This window comes from Propithecus coquereli, unplaced genomic scaffold (assembly GCF_000956105.1).
Source record: "Propithecus coquereli isolate 6110/MARCELLA unplaced genomic scaffold, Pcoq_1.0 Scaffold501, whole genome shotgun sequence".
Classification (NCBI taxonomy): Eukaryota; Metazoa; Chordata; class Mammalia; order Primates; family Indriidae; genus Propithecus; species Propithecus coquereli.
The window spans coordinates 637,869-660,671 of NW_012150853.1; the positions used below are offsets into that span (position 1 = coordinate 637,869).

The following is a 22,803-nucleotide window of genomic DNA, read 5'->3' on the forward strand; positions in this document are numbered from 1 at the left end:
AAAAAAAAACTCTTATAAACCAACAAGAAAAGTACAAACACATGGGTAGAAAAATTAGCAAAGAACATGATAGACAACCCACAAAAGAACTATAAGTAGCCAAAAAATAGGTTAAAAACACCGAGCGCAGTGGCTCACACCTGTAATCCCAGCACTCTGGGAGGCTGAGGTAGGAGGATCGCTATCGGCCAGGAGTTTGACACCAGCCTGAGCAAGAGCAAGACCCCGTTTCTACAAGAAACAAAAATTAGCCAGACATCATGGCGCCTGTAGTCCCAGCTACTCGGGAGGCTGAGGGAGGAGGACCACTTGAGACCAGGAGTTGGAGGCTGCAGTGAGCTGTGATGATGCCGCTGCGCTCCAAACAGAGTGAGACTCTGTCTCCAGAAAAAAAAAAAAAATAGGTTAAAAGCATTTAATACCACTAAGGATATAAGAAATTTTTTATTACAGATGCATTTTTAAACTTATATTGGTAAAGATTTAAGAAATAATACCCAGATGGGTAAAGCTACAGTAGTATACACTTATGATATAATTTGTGATTTTAAAAAACAGCAGGAAACACATCGAAATGTTACTGGTAACTATGTTTGGACACTGAAAATTGGAGGCTTTTGATATTACGCTTATTGTATTCTGAAGTTTCTTCAATGGAAATGCAAGACATAAACAGTGAGCAAACAACTATAGAAAGTATTTCTCAGACGGAGGAGCAGTACCTGCGTTGTGAAGTGGGGCCGCGACTCTCCCACAGGCAGGCCGCGGTCCAGCGGCACCTCGGGCGCCACGCCTGGGCGCTGCGCTTCAGTAGTGGGAGGAAGAGGGTGGCGAGGTGGTTTCCCTGGAAACAAGATCAGGGAGTGTTTGTTCTCCGTGGATACATCATTTCTGGGTTTCTCCTGTGCTAAGTACAAATACTCAAAAAGAACAGCATGTTCCTTTTCAAAACCAGAGTAACTTCTGTTTCCCAGAGGACGCGGGGCAAGGGGAGGGACACCTGGAGCTGTGACACGCACGGCCGTTCAGCCGAGCCCACGGACACGGCACAGAGCACCACCGCCACACACATCCCTCAGACAGCGTCTCAAAGTGGCAGAAGGGAACACATTTGTTAACAAACCCAAAGATATTCCCTCCCTGTAGCATATGAAAATAAGAAGCAAAAGTTTAAGCACATAAACTTAAAAATTATGGTTGTGATCAACGCATTCTCTCTCACCGAGAAATGATCTGCACGTCAAATGAAGATCCTTTCTTCAACTCAGTTTATGTGAAGTGACCTAAAGATCTTGGAAATTTTCCTTTTTTTTTTTTTTTTTTTGAGACAGAGTGTCACTGTGTTGCCCGGGCTAGAGTGCCGTGGCATCATCCTAGCTCACAGCAACCTCAAACTCCTAGGCTCAAGCGATCCTCCTGCCTCAGCCTCCCGAGTAGCTGGGACTACAGGCACGTGCCACCATGCCCAGCTAATTTTTTCTATGTATTTTTAGTTGTCCGATTAATTTCTTTCTATTTTCAGTAGAGACAGGGTCTCGCTCTTGCTCAGGCTGGTCTCGAACTCCTGAGCTCAAACAATCCGCCCGCCTCGGCCTCCCAGAGTGCTAGGATTACAGGCGTGAGCCACCACGCCCGGCGGAAATCTTCCTTTAATCTGACATACCTCAAGACATAATTACTGTTTATATAATGTTTCCTGGAATAACAAATCAATTTGGCTACATTTACTGAGGATCCGAATAAGTTTTCTGGGGGGGAGGTTATAACTATTGCTATTCAGCATGCTGGAAATTGAGAAGTTTTCATTTAGCAACAATCACGCCTCGAATAAACGGCATTGGCTACGATACCGCCACTGCGCAGAGCTGGCACACTGGAAATTGAGGAGCTTGTTTATCGATCCATTTGAAGGTACTGGTGACGTGGAATCATGAAGTTAGCTCTGCCCTATGGACCTCCTGAGATGGGTCCGAAAGGGCCAGTTTTCCCAGACAATAAAAGGACCCATGGAAGATGAAATTTGGGCCAGTGGCTCACACCTGAGATCAGCACGTTGGGAGGCTGAGCTCGGGGGACACTGCCAGGAGATTTCCCTTCCCCAGAGTCCTGACGCTGCCTCACCTGACGCTGCCTCGCCTGACGCGATCAGACAGCAACTGCATGGAGCATCAGGCAGAACCCGGCCACCGCTCCACACGTGTGCATGCCCTTCGCCTTGCTGCTGTGATGTGAACTGAGCACCTTCCTCGAGCCCAGGAGTTGGAGGCTGCAGTGAGCTGTGATCGGCCTCCCTGGTAGATGGGATGGCAGGTGCCACCGCACCTGGCTTAGGACTCCGCACTTTAGCGGGGAACGGACTTCCCGAAAGGAGACAAATGGTGTGTGTTTGGAATACATGAAGGAAGACCGAAAAGCCTCCTTCATTCTCTTCTCTTCTCACTCCACTCTCCTCCCAAACTGCCAAGAAATCAACAAGCTTCCCGCCAGTCCTCCCCGTGGATGTGCACACGCACACGCCCTTTCATGTGTTTGCTTGGTGATCTAAACACGCTCTTGAGCAGATTGCTGCTTCCACGTGATGACACGACCATGTCAGTGTCACGTGGGAGGTGGTCAGCAGGCCACGCTGGTCCGCGGATGGCAGCGGGCCCACAGTGAGACAACATGGAAAGTGAGAGCCAGCCCCAGGAGCTTCCGTGGAGCTGCCACGGCATTTATGGCACTCGACAGGCGCACCTGCCCACAGCACCCGCGAGGGTGGGCGGGCTCTCCGCCAGCCGCAGGGGCCGGCAGCACTGCCAGGGCTGGATGCCGATGCCCCGAGCACAGTCCACTCCCATCAGACCGTTCGCGATTATTTTCTTGCTACTGCAAAGATTTTGCTAAGACTACCCTTCATATTTATCTTTTCTATATCCATCAGAATATCTTTTAAATAGACTTCCAGGAGAAGACTCACTGATTCAAAGGGTCCAAACATTTAAAAATTGGACAGATGCAGCCAAACTGCCTTCCAAAGAGGCTTTTCCAGCGGAGATTCCTGCCGACACAGCATGGTGTGTCCCCTGTACCCTCCACACCAAACACCACACTTTTAAACCGGAGACACATTTCCTGGAGGCCAAGCGACATCCTCGTCGGTCGTGCGGGTTCGTGCTGGACCTGCCTCCGGCCCTGCGCCCTGAGCTCTCCCCACGCCCGTCACGGGTACGGATTCTTTTTACCTGTCAGGTTTGTCACAAACATTTACCTAGTCTGTTGTCTTTTTTCTTTGATGCCTTTTCCTTAGAGATGCTTTAAAATGTAATGACGTCTAATCTGTGGATCGTTAACTTTCCCAGGCCTTGGTGGTTTCAAATTTTTCGGTCTGACTGAGGGGAGCTTTTCTCCCTGAAGATGAACTGAGTCGATGTAGGCACAGCAGTGGGGCAAGGACAGTGAGTTGAACCCCACATCACACACAAAAGTAAACTCCCGATGACTTAAATATCAAAATGCGAAATGACAGAAGTCTCATAAAATAAGGAAAGACAGCCACAGACGCGGGAGGGGACAGGAGTGACAGGGGACCATGTGCTCCATGGTGCTCTCAAGGCCGTGGTGCTTTCCAGCTGAATGTCAATGGCCAAAACTGGTCCAAGAAGAGGCAGAAAAGCCACACAGACATGTCACTACAGAAGAAAATGAAAAGATAATTTGAAGTCTACCATTAACAAAGGCACCAGATATGGAGAGTTTTATTGCTAAGGTCTCTCTAATCTTCAGAGAGGGCTGCTAACTTGGTCACTAGGGATTCATGGCTTTCTCTGAGGTTGTGAGGCAGCTGGGGAGCAGACCTGGTGAGAGGAGACAGAGGGTTCAGCCAGATCTGCGCCTGGAGAAGCAGGCACTGAGGAAGGTAGGAAGCATCTGGTACCAGCAGGGGCTTTTCTGCTGGATGGAAGGATGAGTGGATGGGCGGGCAGGTGGGTGGATGGGTGGGTAGATGGGTGGGCAGGTGGGTGGATGGAAGGATGAGTGGATGGATGGGTGAGTGGTTGGATGGACGGGTGGGCAGATGGATGGGTGGATGGATGACTCACTGAAACACTTGGCCATCGGCTAGTCCAGCTAAAGAAGCTACAAAGAGGAAGAAAGACGAATTCCCTGGAATGAAGGGTCAGAGCGGGAGGCATGGATGCAGTCAGAGTCCGTGGTTATTGGCAGAACCAGGCATGGAGGTCAAGGTCAAAGAGTGGCAAGGCTCAGATGTGGGGGGTGTTGCCGGTTTAGAAGACGATAGAATAGGATGGAATTCAGAGAGAGAAGACAGAACCACAGTGCTCAAGTCACTGCAGTTGCCAACCATGAAGTTACAGGGACAAGGGAGGAGGGCGTGGGCCTGGGCACGGACTTGACAAGGCCCTTGTCAGCCTGGCAGAAAGGTGGCCAGAGGAGGGGACAGGCGAGAGCGGCTTCCGTCAACGCTGGTCCTGAGAGACGCCGAGCTGTGACTGGGCAGCCAGCCTGCCCAGTCTGCCCCTGCATTTGTGGGTCCCTGACAAGGCAGGTAGGTCCACATCCCACCGGTTTACCACTAACAACATCTTCTAGAAATGCCAGCCACCAAGAACTGTTTGGTACCCCTCTTTCCAGGGCCAGGTTTGTAGTAGGACAAAGCCTCTATGACGACTCTCTCCCAAGCAGCTCAGGTGAACGTGCTCTGAGGAGGACCTGGGTTAAGTCACAGGTGAGGTCTGACTCACACCTGTGCCACGGCGTGGTCCCAGGCCCCAGCCTTCCCTTAGCTGTCGGCACATGGGCTGGAGCGGGTGCGGCCTACACGCCACTCGACAAGGGGCGGAACCCCAGCGCCTACACTCGGGGGCCACCGTGGCAACTCAGAGCTCCGCGATCCGGGTCTGCCTGGAGGAGGAGACGTGGCAGAGGCTGTGTGAGGCGAGCGAGGCTGCTGAGAAACGGGGCACGTGCTTTGGTGCTGCAGGAAAATCGAAGGGGACTCGACACAGTCTGAGAGCCGCGCCTGACCGATGTCACTGGACGGTGCCCACCCAGAGGAGCGTGTGAGAAACACCTCCCCACAGAAGGCATCCGTGCTTGTGCCTGGCAACTTTAGTAGATCTCCCACGGATCTTCAGCTGGAGTCCCGTCCCTCCACGGTGGCGCTGAGCATTTCTGAGCACAGTCTGCCACGTGTGCTGGGAACAGGTGTGCCTCAGACTCGAGCCACCCGCCTTTCCCGGGAGCCAGCCCGAGCATGTGCGTGTCACGGTCCCGGCCATGGTCTCTATCAGGACACAGCTCTGCTCTCTCTGCAGAAGCCCCGCCTGGGGACACGGCAGCCTCTGCTGCTCTCCGCAAAGCCGCACAGACACCAGCTGCCTCGCTGCCTGGAGGTGTTTTTCTCAGACGCTGCCAGAGCAGAGGGCTCGCAGGTCACCCGTCGCTGAGGTGGACATTGCGACTTCTGCCTGGGCTCCGCTCCACAGCGAGCGGCTCCCTGGTAGGTCCGAGGCCAGAGCCCTCCCGCCGACCCCGGGCTCTCAGAGGTGCCAGTGGCCCGATCCGGGCCTCCTCCCCTAGACCACGGGGCGCACACCCGAGAACCTGGCCCCCCACTCCAGGCCAATGCTCCCGCTCTCCAGGACTCACCTTTAGGGTGGCCGCCCTCCGCGCGGAGTCTGTTCCCCATCTCGATGAGCTGCTCCTTCTCCAGGTGGAGGCTGAGGATTTTTCTGGCCGCTTCCTTCAGCTTCCTCTGGAGCTGGTGCACAGACAGGGACTGCAGGGGCTGTGGCCCTGGCCGCAGGTGCCTGAGGAGCTCCCTCTGGTCCTCAGCCTGCGCGGGCGCACCAGTCTCGACGCCCTGTGGACAGACCCACATGCGGATGGCCCCGAGGCCAGCCCCAGCCAGATCTCTTGCGGGAAGAGGACAAAAAGGGGTGCGGGTGCGGATGGTGGGTAGCCACTGCCCGGCCCACGGAGCCTCCCCACTGGCCCCCAGAACCAGCACTGCTGTCTGCGCCACAGGGTGATGTCCTTCTAAGAGCAGGACAGGAGCGGTCACTGTCTCCTGTGCTCTGGTGGGTTTCTTCCTTCCCACAAATAAGATCAATAAATCCCATTTACCACAAGTCTCCCAGGCCAAGGCCTGACCGCAGGGAACCTCTCGTCGTGGCCTCCCCACCTCCTGCTCCTATGAGCCCAGGGGCCTGTGCGTTCCTCCGCACCCGCCACTGTCCTGCACTCCGGCCACCCTTGCCTATGTCTTTCAAGGGAAGACGAAGAGGATGCTGGGGACACGAGGAGCAGAGGGACAGGCCGCCCTGCCAGCCTTCCAAGGCGCCCGCAGGTGCTGGCAGGACCCTGCCTTCTCCTCCCCTCTGGTTCTCTCCTTTCTCCGCCTCCTGGCAGACACCCCTCAGCCACCTACAGTGGGCCATGGCTTCCCAGCATCCTGCAGAAGGCGCAGGGAGAACGCAAAGGCAAAGGCACTGAGGGAGGAGGCTGTCGAGGAGGGGACAGTGGAGCCACCTGGGTCCCCCAGGGCCCTGGGCCCGAGACAGTCCAGATCTGAGCCCCCGTTGGCGCGGTGCCGGGCTTGCGGTCCACACCACACAACTGCCGCGCTCAAGTGCAGTTCCAGCGTGGAGGGACGTCTGGGACAGAAACAGAGGCGCCACAGGCCTGGCAATGAGGACCTGTTCCTGCCTCTGCCTGGCTGTGGCCGACCCTGTGAGAAGCTGTGCCACACCCGTCCTGGCCTCGGGAGCTCCCGAGTCCCTGGAACAGACCGGCACACTCTGTCCCAGCCGCTTCCTGGTGTGCCTCTCCAGGGCTGGCAGGCGCCCGTGCCCCCTGGGCGCTGCTGTTCTTTAGACGGCCTTGGAGCCGCGCAGCCACTGCGTGAGGTGCCTCCAGGGCAGGTGCCACAGGTCAGTGTGGGACCGAGAGGGGTCACAGGGATGATTCAGCACAGAGAGACGTCTCTTCTCCCCGTAGGCCACGCACCCCGGATCCTGATGCACTTCCCAGTGTGTGACGCGCGCCTGCCCTGGGAGCGGCCTCTGGTCTCGCAGGACAAAGGCCGTGAGCCGGGCCGGGGCTCTGCACACACCCGAGGGGCCCACCTGGGCCCAGTGAGACAGGCCACAGCCTGGAGAGCCAGGCCCAGGCAGGCGGGAACCCGGGTCTTCTACAGGAACACAGTGGATTGTTTTGTTATTTCAAGTGAGAAAAGAAGAATCCTGAAAACAGAGACTTTGCAGACCTCAGAACACTTGGAGATTGAAGAGAAAATTTGCTCTTCAGAGGAGATGCCCCTTCCCACGACGCTGCCATCCGGTGGCCGCTGCCAGGCTCAAGGGGCTCCGGGGCCTTCATGCCGTTGGTGTCAAATGCACCGTGACTCTACACACAGTGACCCGGGGTACGTGCAGGGAGGATTCCACCTTTCTTGGATTCAGTTTCTGGTAAAATTTTATTTGGTAAAAGTTCATTTTGATGACTCTCTGAAGTCTTTCCCCAAAATACAGATTTTGTGGGCCACTGACCCCGAGGAGTCCTTCAGGAGGCTGAGGTCTGAGGCCGGCACCGTGGCTGCTATGCCACCAGGAGAGCCAGCGCTGACTCGATGGCCAACACTGCCCCCCAGTGGCCCGGGGACATGTCTGCGTCCCCTCCCCTCCCCCTGCTGTCCTCTCACAGGCAGGCAGGAAGGCCTGGGGGCTGAGTTTGGGCTTCCGGGACCAGGCGCAGCTGCCCTGGGCGCTGAGACGGGCGGGCGGCAGGTGGCCGGGCCTGCCTGGGAGCAGGGTAACCCACGCTGCCCGGCAGTCTCTCCCTCCGAGGCTGGGCCTGGTGGGCCCTGGGCAGCTCACATGGCACCAGAGAAGTAGGAACATGACACTGCACATGCCTGGGTCCCAAAAGCCGTATGAGGTTCTCCAGCTTTGCAGACTCCTCGCCCCTTGGCTGGGGTGGGGGCAAAGGGGCCCAGCTTCTGACAGAGAAGCCGCAAGGACGGTCCCCCAGAGCTCATCGGCACCAGCCCCTCCACGAAATCCTCCTGAACCGTCTGAGAGTAAGCTGGGGACACAGGGCGCTTTACACCTCAACATTTGGGTTTGTGCTTCCTGTGACAGGGATGCGTGGACACGACACAGGACCTGACCCACGGCCACCTGTCCAGATGACCCTGCACAGCTCATCTTTCCTGTCCAGGATGCCGTGTGGCACTCACATGCAGGGGGACGTCTCCACTCGTGTTTTGTGACACACTCCGGAGGGCCTGGGCCAGCTCATTTGTAGCACAGCTGTCCCTCCGTCTGGGTCTGAGGTTTCCTCATGCTTAGGTTCAGGTCTGTGTTCTTGGCATGAGCCCCAGGCATGAAGCTGTGCCTCCTTGGTGCAGCCCGGCCAGAGGCAGGTGATGTCTGTCTGTCCCAGCATTGGGGACATGAGCTCCGACAGTTCGGTTAAGGTGGGGGCCCACAGGCTGCTCCACTGAAAAGGTACCGTTTCTCTCGGTGGTTAAGAAGTCATTTGTGGGCGGGGCGCAGTGGCTCACACCTGTGATCCCAGCACTTTGGGAGCTCAAGGCAGGAGGATCACTTGAGGCCAGGAGTTCAAGACCAGCCTGAGCAACACAGCGAGACCCCTGTCTCTTCAAAAAAAAGTAGTGATTTCTGAGGAGATGCTGAATAAACGCCTTGTTTCCCATCCAACTTGCACCTCTAATTTCAGTGCTCATCCGTGATCGTCCAGCCGCACCACTCCTTTTACTCTGTCAGCTGACACTCCTCTTCCTTGACTCCTCTGTCTGTGCCAGCAAGGACTTATACCTCCCTGTGCACCCGGTGGTGCACGATCTTTTCCATCATAGCTGCCGGCCCGCAGGGGGCCAGGGGAGCCCCTTGGAGCTGGGTCCTGTGGGCAGAGCAGGAAACGCAGGCGCCAGCGTCTGGGCACTGGGCGCCACTGCTGCTGCCGAACCCCAAAACAACAGCTGTATTTGTCCCTACACTGGTGACCCCACTCGGCCCCTAGGAGTGGTGTCTCCGTGCCCCCACCCTGTCTGCCCGGCCCCTTGTCTCCAGGAGCTCAGACCTTGCCCGGCAGAGAGTGGCCACTCATCTTCCACCCAGGGAGTGACCTCTCACCTCGAGGAGGTCACAGGTCACCCAGACCCACAGGGAGCCCAGAGCCTGGCTGCTGTTTCTTCTCAATGTGGACAGTGAGGCCCAAGAGCGCTCTGCCTTGGGCCACCCTGGCTCCCAGTCTGTCTGCCGTGCGGGTGAAAGAGGCGCAGGGAGCAACATGCTTCTGGCGGTGCTGCCAGCGGGGCCAGGAGCCAGCCCTGCAGCTGCTGCACTCTGGGGAGTCCGGCACTTACCAACCAGCTCAGCCCTCCTGGTGCCAGACGGTGTGTGCCAGGTGGGCAGCACAGGCTCCCCCGGCCTCCCCAGCCCTGGCCCTGTCTTCTCCCCGGCGTCCTCACACTTTTGCCCACACAAAGGCACGTCTGGCCTGTTCCTCGTTTTCCAAGAGCCCAAGAGAGCTGCAGCCACACCTTCTTCTCCAGCAGCAACCCGTGTCCCCAGGCCTTGGGGATGCACGTTCTGCCTTTAGTTTCTGTGCTGGTTCTGCCAGGGAACTCTCAGAGCTTCCAGACATCCTTTTACTGTCCCTAAAACCTCTGGCTTTTTAATAGGTCACCAACAGTAATCACAAGTCACCACAGGCCACTGACAGTCTCAGGGAGCCCGTGAGGGAGCCCAGGCAGCCTGACCTTCCCACCCTTCTCTCGTGGCCTTGACTAAGAAGAAAGGGGACTGCTGGTCAGCTCCACCACGCCGCAGAGCCAGGGTCCGGAGCCCGCCCCACAGCGCAGAACCTTGGCTCAAACCCCATTGCGGAGCTGGGGGCACTTGTGCTGAGGGCCTGACTGGGGCCGGGAGAGGGGGCAGCTGCGACCCTGAGCAGTCCCAGGCGGCTCTGAAGGCTGCAGCAAGCACCACATGGCCCCTCCGCACCCTGGAGGGCCCATGACACGGCGCCAGGGCAGCGCCCACTCACAGGGATGCCCCCCAGCAAGCCATCGATGGTCCTGTTTTAAAGGAAACACAACAGCCGTCTTCGGTACGTGAGTTTCCCACGGCAGATGCTTTTAACTGAAGGGAGAGCTGGCGGGTGGGGATGCACCCACCCACACCAGCAACAGGCGAAGCGGAGGACCAGAGTGAGAGCAAGCTCATGGAGGAAGAAGGTAGAGGAAGAGGAGAAAGGGTGGAGGCGGGAGGTCCAGGCACCACCCGTGCCACCGCCGAGGGCACTGCAGGCGGAGCCCCAGCAAGGAGGGCCGTCCTGGCAGGAGCTGCAGGGCCCTCTGGAGCAGGGAACCCACCTCTCTCTGGAGGGCTGCAGCGTCCAAAGCTCGTGGCTGCTTCCGGCCTGAAGGCTCCCCTCCTTCCTGCCGGGCCATCCCGAGATGCACCCCCAGCTCAGCCACCTGCGTTCGCAGCTCCAAAACCTCCAGGTGCACTTGGTCCACCTCGCGGGGAAGCTCGCGCTGGACGGTGTCCAGCTCCAGGGGCTTCTGCAACACCTAGGAGGCCATTGGGGAGCAGCGTTAGGAAGGAGGCAGCAGGTGGGTGGAGCCAGGGCCCAGGGCAAGGACAGGAAGCCCGAGAGGAGCCATGAGCCGGCGTCTCCTCTGGCTGGACGTGGTCACCACAAACCTACTCCCTCACCTCTCGGCCGCTGCTCCCACCTGCCAGCTACCTGGGCAGCTCCGCCCGTGCTCTGCCTCGGACTCTGGGGCCGAGGGCGAGTCTGTATGTGGAAGTGCTGGGACAGAGGAACAGGGCCTCAAAACTCTCTTCCTGAGCCCTGGTCCCAGGTGGAAACAAATGCCTCTAGAGAACTGCAGGTAACCAGCTGGAGCTATTGATTTTTCTTTTCCATTAATCGGAGGGGCACAGCTGGGGAGGCAGGTGCGAGGGAGCTGGGAGGTGCAAGGGCTGAGGCGGAGGCTCCTAGAGGCAGGAGGGAGACCCAGAGGCAGACGAGAGGTGGAAGTGAACGGAAGGCTTGGAAAGGGAAGCCAGGGGCACAGGGACGGCTCCGGTGGCTGCAGGTTGGCCGTGAGGTTCCCAGCCGGGGTCCCCGCCATAGCCTCTCCAGAGCCCCTCGGCTGGCGTCTCCCTCGGTGCCGCTCTCAGCCTCTGCCCCACGCCTGACGCGGGCAGAACAGGCAAGGCAGACGGGAAAGACACACCCTTCCCACTTCATCCTCAGGGGAGAAAATACGACTTTTCCTATCCAGGGACTCCAGCAGAGAATTGCTGATGAATAATTTATGTTTGAATTTGTCACATACACACAAAGGTGACCATTTGGTAAGCAGGCACTGTTAAGTGAAAAAACAAACAAAAAATACTTTGAGGTGAACATTTTTCCTAGGATAACCACATCATCTGTATTACACCAAGATGAAATCACTGCGTGAAACCCCACGCTGGGTAGCACTGGGAAGGGGCGGCTCCGAGGCGTCAGGATCTGGAGTCCCCCTTCTCTCGTGCGTGTGCACAGGCCTCTAACCTCAGGCACAGACACGGAGAAGTGGTTGAGTTCGTCCCTACTGCAGCAAGGAAGACGCACTTCCCATCAAGACACCAGATGTCACCAAAAACGCTAAGTGTGTGAAGTGAGGGATAGGTCGACTAGCCTGACCGGCCATCCCGCAGTGTACACGTGTTTAGAAACAACACGCTGTATACCATAAATACACACGATATTTATTTGGCATTTAAAAACAAACAAATAAATAAATCGAAAATCTTTGGAAGGTGAAAAAAGATAAGGCCGAGTGCGGGAGCCCAGCCTGTGCCCGGCAGCAAATGGGAATTCCGGGGCGGTCTCTGCTCCGCAGGGAGGCTCCGCTTTAGCGCAGTCTACGTGTTTATGGACTGAAGAGGACCCGTGAAAGTTTCCTCTTCAGGTTGCCTCATGAGAAATAAAAGGCAACAGGACAGAATGGCCCAGAAGCACAAGCGACAAGAAAAATACCTAAACCCGATTTGACCAAAATTAGAAACGTTTGTGTTCCCAAGGACTCAATCATCAAGAGAATAACAAGACAGTGGGAGAAAAATCAGCAAATTGAGTATCTGGTAAGGGCTTGTATCCAGGAATGCAGGAAAAAACTCTCATAAAAACGAAAAGACAAATAACCCTGTGGGCGAGGGACCTAAACAGACATTTCTCCAAAGGTGTACAAACGACCAAGCAGCCCGTGAAAAGACATTCAACACCATCACGTGTCATCAAGAACATGCAAATCAAACCACTTCGAGACAGCGCCTCACCCCACCAGGAGGGCTAGAATCACAGACAGACGATGGCCAGCGTTGGGAAGATGTGGAGAAGCTGGAACCTTCCACACTGCCAGTGGGCACGTAAAATGGTGCACCTGCTTTGGAAGACATTCTGGCGGTTCCTCAAAATGTTAAATACAGAATAATCATGTGACCCAGCTATTCTACTTCTAGGTATATACCCAAAAAACTGAAAACCTAAGTCTGCACAGAGACTCGTACAGGAATGTTTATAACAGCATTATTCGCTGTCCAAGAAGTGGAAACAACCCAAATGTTGACCAACACACAAGCAGGTAAACAAATCGTGGTGGATTCACGCAGCGGACTATCATTCAGCCATCGGAAGGAAGGGAGTTCCGACACATCCACAGAGAGACCTCGAGAACCTTACACCACACGAAAGAAGCTGGACATAAGAGGACGAGCTCTTGGCCGGCGCAGTGGCTCACCCTATAGTCCCAGCACTCTGGGAGGCCGAGGCGGGAGGAACACTTGAGACCAGGAGTCTGAGACCAGCCTGAGCAAGAGCAAGACCCCGTCTCTACTAAAAATAGAAAGAAATTAACCAGATAACTAAAAATATATAGAAAAAATTAGCCGGGCATGGCGGTGCATGCCTGTAGTCCCAGCTACTCGGGAGGCTGAGGCAGGATGTCTTGAGCCCGGGAGTTTGAGGCTGCAGTGAGCTATGATCGCTCCACTGCACTCTACCTGGGGGACAGAGTGAGACTCTGTCTCGGGGGAGAAAAAAAAAGGACTAGCACTGTATGATTCTGTCCACATGAGGCACCTAGAATAGACAATTTAGAGACCAAGAGGGAACCACTGGTTACCAGGGGCTGGTTACTAGGGGCTGGTGAGTGGGGAATCACTGCTTTATGGACACAGAGTTTCCATTTGGGGTGGATGAAAAAGTTCTGCAAATAGACCATGGTAATGTCTACACAACACTGGGAATGTACTTAATGCCACTGAACGGTGCACTTAAAAATGGTTAAAATGGTAACATTTGTTATGCATATGTTATAATTTTTTAAAGTAAAAAACAAAAAGATATTATGAATTTGGAGCAATCAGACCTGGGTTGTGATTCCAGCCACATGGTGACAGGACAGGATTTGTGCTGGGATTCCTCTCAGCCGAGCATGATCACACCCTGACCCCCAGAAGGGCACTGGACCAGGGGACTGCAAAGGACGGCATTTGCTAACGTCACGGGGAGACCGCCAACGGGTGTGCTTGTCACAGACACTGCACGCAGCGTGGGCCACTCCTGGGGCTGGTCCCACGGGCAGGTGGCAGCGGAGCAGCCTGAGGCACAGCAAGGGGCGGGAGTCCTGCCCACCGGCGCTGCACCACGGCCCGACCTTTTCTCTCTCAGCAGATTCTGACTCTGCACCTTCTGCGACCACACACGAGACAAACGAGCTGCTCCTCACAACAGCCCCGTCCTCAGTAAGGAAGGAAACAAAGCACAGAGAGGTCAAGAGGATGTCAGAGGTCACACAGGGTTGGGCTCAGCAGCCGATCAGAGCCCACCCGTGGGAACAGCTCTCAAGTAGGAAGACCCCACAACTTCGAGTGTCAGCAGGGTGGCCTCACCTTCTGCCTGAGCCGCGTCACCAGCAAGTTCAGCAGACGCACTCTGTCTCCGAGCTTCCTGAGCGCCAGTCCAGTGGGCGCTTGGCCAGCTCGGACAGATCCTGCTGTAGAGAAAAGCGACTTCTGTCAGGCTCGGATCTTAGAAAATAAGGAGGGGAGATGAACATCACTCTCATCTCTGCCCTCGTCCGTGGAGGCTGCAGGACCAGCTGCTGACCTCAGTGCGGACTTCCTCATGGCAGCCGAGAGATCTGGGTCCCCATGCAGGTCAGAGAGGTGTCGTACGTAAAGTACAACCCTTATGCAGAGAAAGGAATCTTTGTAGGAAAAACTCCAAGCTTACCATGTAGCACCTGACAGAGACCAACTGCTCTAGTCTTTCCACTTAAATTTGGGACCATTTGTTTGAAAATCAAGAAAAAGATGTCCACATACATAACACATGGTTCAAAGAAGAAATCACGATGGAAGTTACACATTAGTTTGAACTGAATGATAACAACGCTACTTTCCAAACTTAAGGAGTACACCTAAAGCTGTCCATTCAAGAAAATAAAAACACACACACACACACACACACACACACACACATATATTTTTTAGAGATGGGGTTTCTCTGTCACCCAGGTTGGAGTGCAGTGGCGTGATCATAGCTCAGTGTGGCTTCAAACTCCCGGGTTCAAGTGATCCTCCTGCCTCAGCCTCCCAAGTACGTGGGACTACAGCACCTGAGTGTGTGTGTGTGTGTGTGTGTGTGTGTGTGTGTGTGTATGTGTGTGTAGAGCTAGGGTCTTACTATGTTGTCCTGGCCTCAAGAGATCCTCCTGCCTTGGCCTTCCAAAGTGCTGGGATTACAGACATGAGCCACCACATTCAACCCCATTCAAGAATATTTATATGCATATTTTAGAATATGAAACATATTTATGAATATTTAAATGCATGTTTTAGAAAAGAAGAAAGGGTGAAAATCAATGAGCTAAAATTGATCTCAAAAAATTAGAAAAACATGCTGGGTGCAGTGGCTCAGCCCCTTCCCCTATCCCCAAAGCCCCACACCCTCCCTGCCTGCAGCCTGCTGTATACACAGCACAGCCCCTTTCAGGAAGAGCACACGGGAGGGTCGGGGTGGAGGGAGGAGCCCATGCGTGAAACCAGCCACAGGTAACAGAGCAAAACCTCTGGGAACCGGGCTCTGAGCTGAATCCTGCCCAGCAGTTCACGGGGCTCTCAGTAGCTCCCGAGGAGAGGGCAGGGCAGGGCCCCGAGCGTGGGCCAGGACACCACTGCCCACCTAGCAACGCTGACTGCCTGACAAAACGAAAGATAGAATGATACAATCAAAATCTGTTCCTCATACCGAAAACCAGGAAATCTCAACGTGAATGAAAAAGGCAACGCCAAGATGACGCAGATGCTGGAATTACGCGATGAGGCAGCCGCCATAAAACACTCCAGCAGGCAATTTGATACACTCTTCCAACAAATGGCAAAATGAAAGCTCCAGCAAAGAAACGGAAGACATGAAGAAAATCAAAATGGAAACGGTTGAAACGGTGTGAATTTAAACAATACGTGACAGAAAAAGAGAGTGACGCTCAACTGAGGTTTATTACGCCAAGACTTTGAGGACATACCTGGGAAACGCACAGCCCCCGCGCAGGGCTCTCCGCAGAAAGGGTCGAGAACTGCGATTTAAAGGACGAAAAGGGTGCCCCAGAAGAAGGGAGGGCGAAGCAGGGAGCCTGAGGCAGCGGATGGTTCTTAGGGCTGTGTTCTAGCTCAGTAAACCTGCCTGAGATAAGATGAACGTTCAAAAAAGGGATCTCAGGGTGGGTAGAGAAGTTGACCTTATCTCTCCCGGGTTTGCATCCTGGAGATAAACTTGTGATGGAAGTTTAGGAGTTTATTCAGGCCACAACTGACCACACACTCACTTTATAGGGCTGCATATCTTGAAGGGTTTTGTTTTTTTTTTTTAAGGGCTGAAGGAAATAAGAAATATTTACCCCAAAACACATTTCTTTGTCATGTTTTGAGATGGCTGTGCCAGGCCCTGCCTGTTTGATCTGGGACAGGTTTGTCCCTAAATATCCAAATAAAACACTTCCCTGAGGCTCATCCCAGGACAAGACCACCTGGGCAGCCAGCTTCCCTTCCCCCTGCCGTGCCCTGTCCAGCAAAACACAGCCCTGTCTAGTCATTTTCTAAGCTCCTGCGCTCCCTGGGGAGAGGACACGGTGCTCGGGTGACTCCGCTCTCAGGCGTAATGAATTCTGGGGACTCTGGAGATTGTCATTTTTTCTTTTCAGTGGAAACAATCTCACTGAATGGGCTCAACAGCAGAATGGAAATGACAAAAGGAAGAACTGATAAACTCAAAGAACAGGTCAGTAGAAAGGATCCAACCTGAATAGCAGAGAAAACGCAGCGGGAGGGCAGGCGGGGCCTGCGGCAGCCCTGGGGATTCGTCACACAGAAACCATCAGAGAAGTGCCTTTCTTAGGGATGAGGGGAGCCAGGTTTCTCCCTGCTGGAAAAGGAAATTAGAATAACAAAGAGGAGAAAACTAGAACGAACCTTGCGATGCTGGGCTGACCACAAAGACTGGCCGGTGAGTTTGTCTTGAAATCGAGAACTGCCACTCACCAGAAGATACCAGTGAAGGAGTAAAAGGCAACACATGCAACCAATAATAGACTGATAATCAGAATAAATACCCTAAAAATCTAAGAAAAAAGGCAGACAATCCAATAAAAATCCAAAACAGGCAAATGACACAAAGTGGCACGTCCTAAAAGAGGATATTGAATGGCTAATTCCTATGGACTGAACTGTGCTCCCCAAAATCCACAGGCCGAAGCCCTAACCCTCACGTGACTGTGTTTGGAGTTGGGGCCTGCAAGGAGGTAGTTCAGGTGAAATGAGGTTGCGAGGGTGGGGCCCTGCGGGACGAGTGTCCTCACAGGAAGAGGAAGAGAGACCAGGACTGAGCACAGGGAAAGGCCAGGCGAGGACGCAGGGAGAAGGCGCCGCCCACGAGCCAAGCAGAGGCCTCAGGAGAAACCAGCTGCTGGCGTCTGATCTCAGCCGTCCAGACTCCAGAAGTGACAGAAAATGCCTGTCTGTGGTTTAAGCCGCCCGGTCTGTGGTGCTCACTTAAGGCAGCCGAGCAAACCAATACACCAACGAACACGGGAGAAGATGCTCGATCACACTAACAGATGAGGAAATGCAAGTTAAGCAAGACCAGCTCCTCATCCACTAGAATGGCTACAAGAATGACTGGCTGTGCTAAGTGCTGGTGGGTACAGAGCGCAGGCCCCTCACGCACTGCGGACGGGTGCAAACCGGTACACATCTGGAGAACTGTCTGGCTTATCAAGCAAACACAACATAGGTCAAAGGAACCAGACAAAAGCCCGTGTTCCACACACTTCCATCCGCGTGAAAACAGGGAAACTGCCTACGGAGGGAGGAGTCAGGGCAGCGGCCAACTGGAGGGAGCACACGGGCTGCTGGGAACCCTGTTTGCGAGGGTTCCCCGAGCTGTGAGTCTGCACGTGGGGGACTTTCTGGAGGGATCACACTTCACTTTTCAAAGAAACAGAGTGTAACTGGGACAGAGCACGTGACACAGGGAGATGAGAATGCTCACCAGTCCCCTCCGAGGCGTGGACACTGGGTCGGGCATTACTGTGTGACGAGGACATCCTCAGAGGATCCAACACATCTTTTAGCTGTTCTTCCAATGTTTTAAACTTATGCTTTAGGTTCTGTACTTCTGCTTCAAAGGCCAGAACATAATCTGCCAAAAAAACCAGGGAACGTAACATACGCAGCTCACGTCCATGACCCCCAAGGCAGAGCTGCTCACCACCGACCTCTCCCTGTACCGCCCCACGGTGGCTCCCACACTCCCCGCACCAGCCTGAAAGGCCTCTCTCCTCGTTCACCAGGGCGCCAGCCAGAGACCAGCTTGGACGTTGTATTCTCCAAGAGGGGCTCGGCCAGCAGGAGCGAACACCCAGCCCAGCTCCCAGCCCCCGCGTCTCTGTGCACGGAGGGGAACGGCTCCTGTTTGAGTCCCGAGTCATCCAGCAGCCTGGCGTCCACCCGCCCACACCCACTCACGGTGCCCCACAGCCAGCAAAGCATGGGGTGGGACTGCCCTCCTCACTCTCCCAAGGGTGCTCCTCTGGAAGAAGGGCCTGGTGTCCACCAGCCCCTGTGACAACCACTCGGGGGCAGCGCAGCACTAAACCAGGCCCTGGGCCAAGGCTAAGACTCTGGGTTCTTTCTCTTTCTGTGTGGGACAGGGTCTTACTAGCTGTCCATGTAATAGTGGGCCTCAAAAATATAAAAAGTTATTATAAAAATGCTGTTTCATGACTCATTCCTGTCTATAGGGTAAAAAGCTTGTACTTTGTAAACCTCGCCCTAATAGAAAAATCTGTACTCTGTAAGCAATGACCTTGTAACTGACTGTGTAAGCCCCCCAGCTGTCTGCAGTAAAATTTACTGTACTTGCCTCACCCAAGAAAGAATGCTCCCTGCCTTAGCTGATGCTATCTGCTTCTGTAACCTTGCTTGCTCAAAGATTGTAATCAGTCCCGAGGCCAGGCAGGTGGTCTGAGGCAGGTCCCAGACCCCGCGGCTATAAAATGTACGATGTAACTATTTTTGTTCCACTATGTCATGTTTAATGTCACGTAGCCCCCCCCTCCAAATTAGTATAAAGCCTTCTCACCTTTTCGGCTCTGGACTGCTCTCTGTGCAGCCGTCTGTGGTGGTACAGAGGGTAGTCGCTGGCCAGCTAATAAAGACTCACAATTTGGCTCATTTGGCCTCAAGGTGGTCTTTCTCGCACTCCGTACCATAACATCCAGGCTGGCTTTGAACTCCTGGGCCCAAGCTATCCTCCCACCTCAGCCTCCGGAGTAGCCCGGACCACACGCAGACCACAGACGCGGCCACCACACCCAGCTCTACTTTAGTTTCTTTCTTTTTTTTTTTCCGAGACAGAGTCTCTCTCTGTCACCCTGGCTAGAGTACAGTAGCATCAGCCTAGCTCACTGCAGCCTCAAACTCCTGGGCTCAAGGGATCCTCCTGCCTCAGCCTCCCAGGTAGCTGGGACTACAGGTGCCCCCACTACACCCGGTGAATTCTTTCTTTTTTTAGTACAGACAGGGGGTCTCGCTCTTGCTCAGGCTGGTCTACGTTGGTTTCTAAGTGTGTCAAGTAGGTCCTCTCACCTTTTTCCTTCCACTTTGCCAACACGTAAGTTTCTTAATAACAAACTTAAGAGCCCTTCTCTTGAAGGAAAAGCAGTTGTCACAACTTGTGAGACCCTGCCTAACACAAAGCTCCTGTGAGCCCAGTGGAGCCGTGTCCTGCCGTCTCCCCCAGCCCCCCACTGCCCACTCACCGGGAGTGGCGGTGTCTCCTCCCGCCTCTGGGCCCGGCCGCTCTGCACTTGCTGTCTCTGCCCCCAGCTGGGCAGAAGGAAGGATGTGCTCACTGAGCGTCTCCATGTCTCTCCTCATCTGCGCGACGGCGTTCCGCAGGCTTGCATTCTGCTCTCGTAGCCGCTGGATCTCACTACACGGAAAATCTTTGCTTGTTTCTTCTCCAGGCTGCCTTAGCAGTGTCTGTCAAATACCAAAAACAAACCCAAGAAGCAAAAGGAAAACAGTTTTGGCTACAAAATTCCCTTGCTTGTCTGACAGGCTGCGCCTTTGTCCTCTGTGGCCGCCCCTGCTCCCTGGTCCTCTTGGGCTGCAAGGACCCTCCCGTCCCACCTGCCAGGGGTAAGACTGTGACACTCAAGTCCGCGAAGCGCACCATGTCGTCTAAGTCCCAGAGTCATCGAATCCTAGAATCATAAAGCAGGTGGGAAGTGCTGGGGCGAGGGGGAGGGGAATTGGTGTTTAATGGGGTCAGGGTTTCAGTTTGGGATGATGAGAAAGTTCTGGAGAGGGATGGTGGTGACAGCTGCACAGCCACATGAATGCGCTTAACAAGCCACAGAGCTGCTCACCTAAGAGCAGTTATGACGGCAAATACGTTATGCGCATGTTAGTGTAATGAAAGTGCACCGGCTAGGACGGGCTTGCAAGCAGATCAGATAGTGCAGAGGAAAAGATTCGTGAATGTAAATACATAGTAACAGAAGTATTCAAATTAAAGTACAGAAAGAAGAGACCAAAAGAGGGAAAAAAAACCCCAGATCTTTGGAGACCGGTAGAACAAAAAAAAGAAAAAAAAAACCCAAAAGAGGGAAAAAAAACCCCAGATCTTTGGAGACCGGTAGAACACAAAGCAGTCTGACGTACAGGGAAACAGGAACCCAAAAAACAAGAGGGGCAGAAAAAACCTCTCACAAGATGGCCAAAGACGCTGCAAACTCGACGAACACCATCAATGCACAGGGCTGAGAAGTTCGACGAGCCCTAAGCAAGACAAACACGGAGAGGATCACCCCAGACAGCACACCACCATCGAGTTGCTGAAAATCGGTGACACAGGCAAGTGGCACCAGGCGTCAGCACAGAGCGGGGAGGGCACCAGGCTCCCGAGAGGCGAGCGAGGTAGGAAGATGATGCAGGGACACCGGTCAACATGGGTGAAAAAACAAACCCCGTCCACCCAGATTCCCATCGTCAGCGGAAACGGGGGTGGAGGAGACTTCTGCCTCTGACCAGGAAGATCACCGCTATGAATCTTCCTCTCTGGCTGTGAGTAGTCAGAAAATCAGACAAATCACAAAAACCTGTTTTCAGACGTTGCGGCCGGGACCTGGGATACCTGAGAAGGGAGACGCTGCCACAGCCCCGCGCTGTGCCCGCTTCTCTGTCTCTGCTCCACGAGCCCAGCCGAGACCTGCACAGAGCACCACCCCGCTCTCCTCCAAGGTCCCCGACACCGGCGCCCACCCGACGCAGGGCAGACAGCCACCCTCGGGGCTCCGTGTCCGTGCTCCAACCCCCCACGCCTCAGATGGGACCTACCCAGGACTATGACTCTGTGTGTCACCGGCAACGCCAGTCGGCCTGGGCTCCCGGGGAGGGGTCATCAGTCTCCCTCGAGCAGACGTTAGGTTATCATGCAAACAGTATGGGGACCTCACAAACATGCCCACCGCACGATTACGGCAGCACTGTGGACAATCCAAGTGACCATTAGGGAGAAGACGACGAGGTAAACCACAGTGTGGCTGTATGATTAAATGCGCAACAATTTAGATTATGTTTTTGAAGAATCTTAATGACACAGGAAGGTATTTATGATAGAACTAAAGCGAACAAAAAAACGCCCCAGTGGAACGGTCCTTCGCCCACCCACCATGTCTTGTCCTGGGACTCGCCAAGAACGTCTCACACCCCTCCCCGCTGCGCTGCCTCCGCGGGACAAGCAGAGGCTCTGAGGGGCTCAGCAGGGACCTGCCCCAGCACCAGCGGGGGCTGAGATGGGTTTAAACCTGGGCTCTGCTGAATTTCAAAGACTATTATGCTAAACTACAACTTTTAATTTTTAAACTTTTTTTTTTTACTGTTATTTTAAATTTATTTTTATTTTACTTTTAGAGTCAAGGTCTCACTCTGTCACCCAGGCTGGAGTGCAGTGGTGTCATCACAGCTCACTGCAGCCTCCGACTCCTGGGCTCAGGTGATCCTGCTGCCTCTGCTTCCATCAGTGCTGGGATCACAGGCGTGAGGCACCACACCTGGCCTGAAACTTTTTAAATCTCTGCAATGGCTACGTGTTACTTTCACTTTCAGAAGTAGCTGTCTCTTCGCCTAATCACAGGCGCTGGCTGAGGACTTCCCTCCAGCCCACCTGCCCCCAGCCCACCTGTCTCCTCCGGCCTCCCTGCTCACTGCTTCTCTCCAGCAGGGAGGGGACGTGACTCCTCTGCGGTCCCCCAGCCCTCCCTGTCTCAGCCTGTTGGCACCTCCCCGCTGCGTGCTGTTGCCAGCAGGTGACCAGACTGGTTGCGGCGTGGATGCTGCCACTAGCCTGGCTCTGTTCAATGCTCCCTCCGTCACTTCTGGGCAGATTACCTTCCCTGTGTGTCAAACAGGGCTGACAGCGTGACTCTCACGACAAGTGGTGAAGAGTAAAGCACGGGGTGGCCCTGGGGGCTCTGAGGGCCACAGTTCCGCTGTGCAGTCGCACTGGCCTCCCTGCCCTCCCTCCGGCCGCAGCACAGGTGCCTGCACGCGTGTTGCCGGGGACTGTGAGTGCCAGAGCAATCAACGTGCCCCTGCTCAAGTTCCACGCTGTGAACAGGTGCCACATGGAGTCAGATGAAAATGTCACGGCACAGACACAACACAAACCGTGCCTACACCACGGGACCTGCGACGAGCTCATCACAGGCTTCCCTGAGCAGCTGCTCCTCGCTCCAGCCCAGTCCCAGCAGACCCCGCACTCCTGCCACACGTTTGTCCACAGGGCCCATCTCTGTAAAGCTCAGGCAGCAACCGCTGGTTAGCGACACCTGCACTTTTACCGGGTGGGGCGCGTCCCTTAACCCCTTAATTGTTACTAACTCCCTGTGAAGCAGGGGGTGCAGGTGTTGTGCCCTTATCTGCAGGATTTGATTCAAAATTTCATTCCATTTTGCCAGCCAGAAACTTGCAAACATGCTCCCCACCACCAGTCCTGATCCTGAAGCCACCCCCCAGTCAGAGGCCACACTGACCCGCGTTTGCAGACAGCTTCTGGGTGGCTTCTGTTTCTTCTCTGGGGACCAAGGCAGGCAGAGGACAAGCCATGCTCAGCTTGAGCCCACCACACCCATCGCAGGGGACCCCA

At 54.7% G+C, this 22,803-nt stretch overlaps 1 protein-coding gene across 1 annotated transcript in view; it reads right to left on the reverse strand.

Moving 5' to 3' along the window:
• Positions 1-22,803, reverse strand: part of CCDC57 (coiled-coil domain containing 57) — a 120,364-nt gene that overhangs the window by 31,119 nt on the left and 66,442 nt on the right. The window contains exons 12-18 of the mRNA XM_012656358.1: positions 19,412-19,634; positions 17,621-17,790; positions 16,118-16,154; positions 13,983-14,083; positions 10,406-10,606; positions 5,653-5,866; positions 723-805 (exon numbers count right to left, since the gene is read on the reverse strand). Coding sequence (XP_012511812.1) covers positions 723-805; positions 5,653-5,866; positions 10,406-10,606; positions 13,983-14,083; positions 16,118-16,154; positions 17,621-17,790; positions 19,412-19,634 — 1,029 coding nt within the window. The remainder of the gene's footprint in view (positions 1-722; positions 806-5,652; positions 5,867-10,405; positions 10,607-13,982; positions 14,084-16,117; positions 16,155-17,620; positions 17,791-19,411; positions 19,635-22,803) is intronic.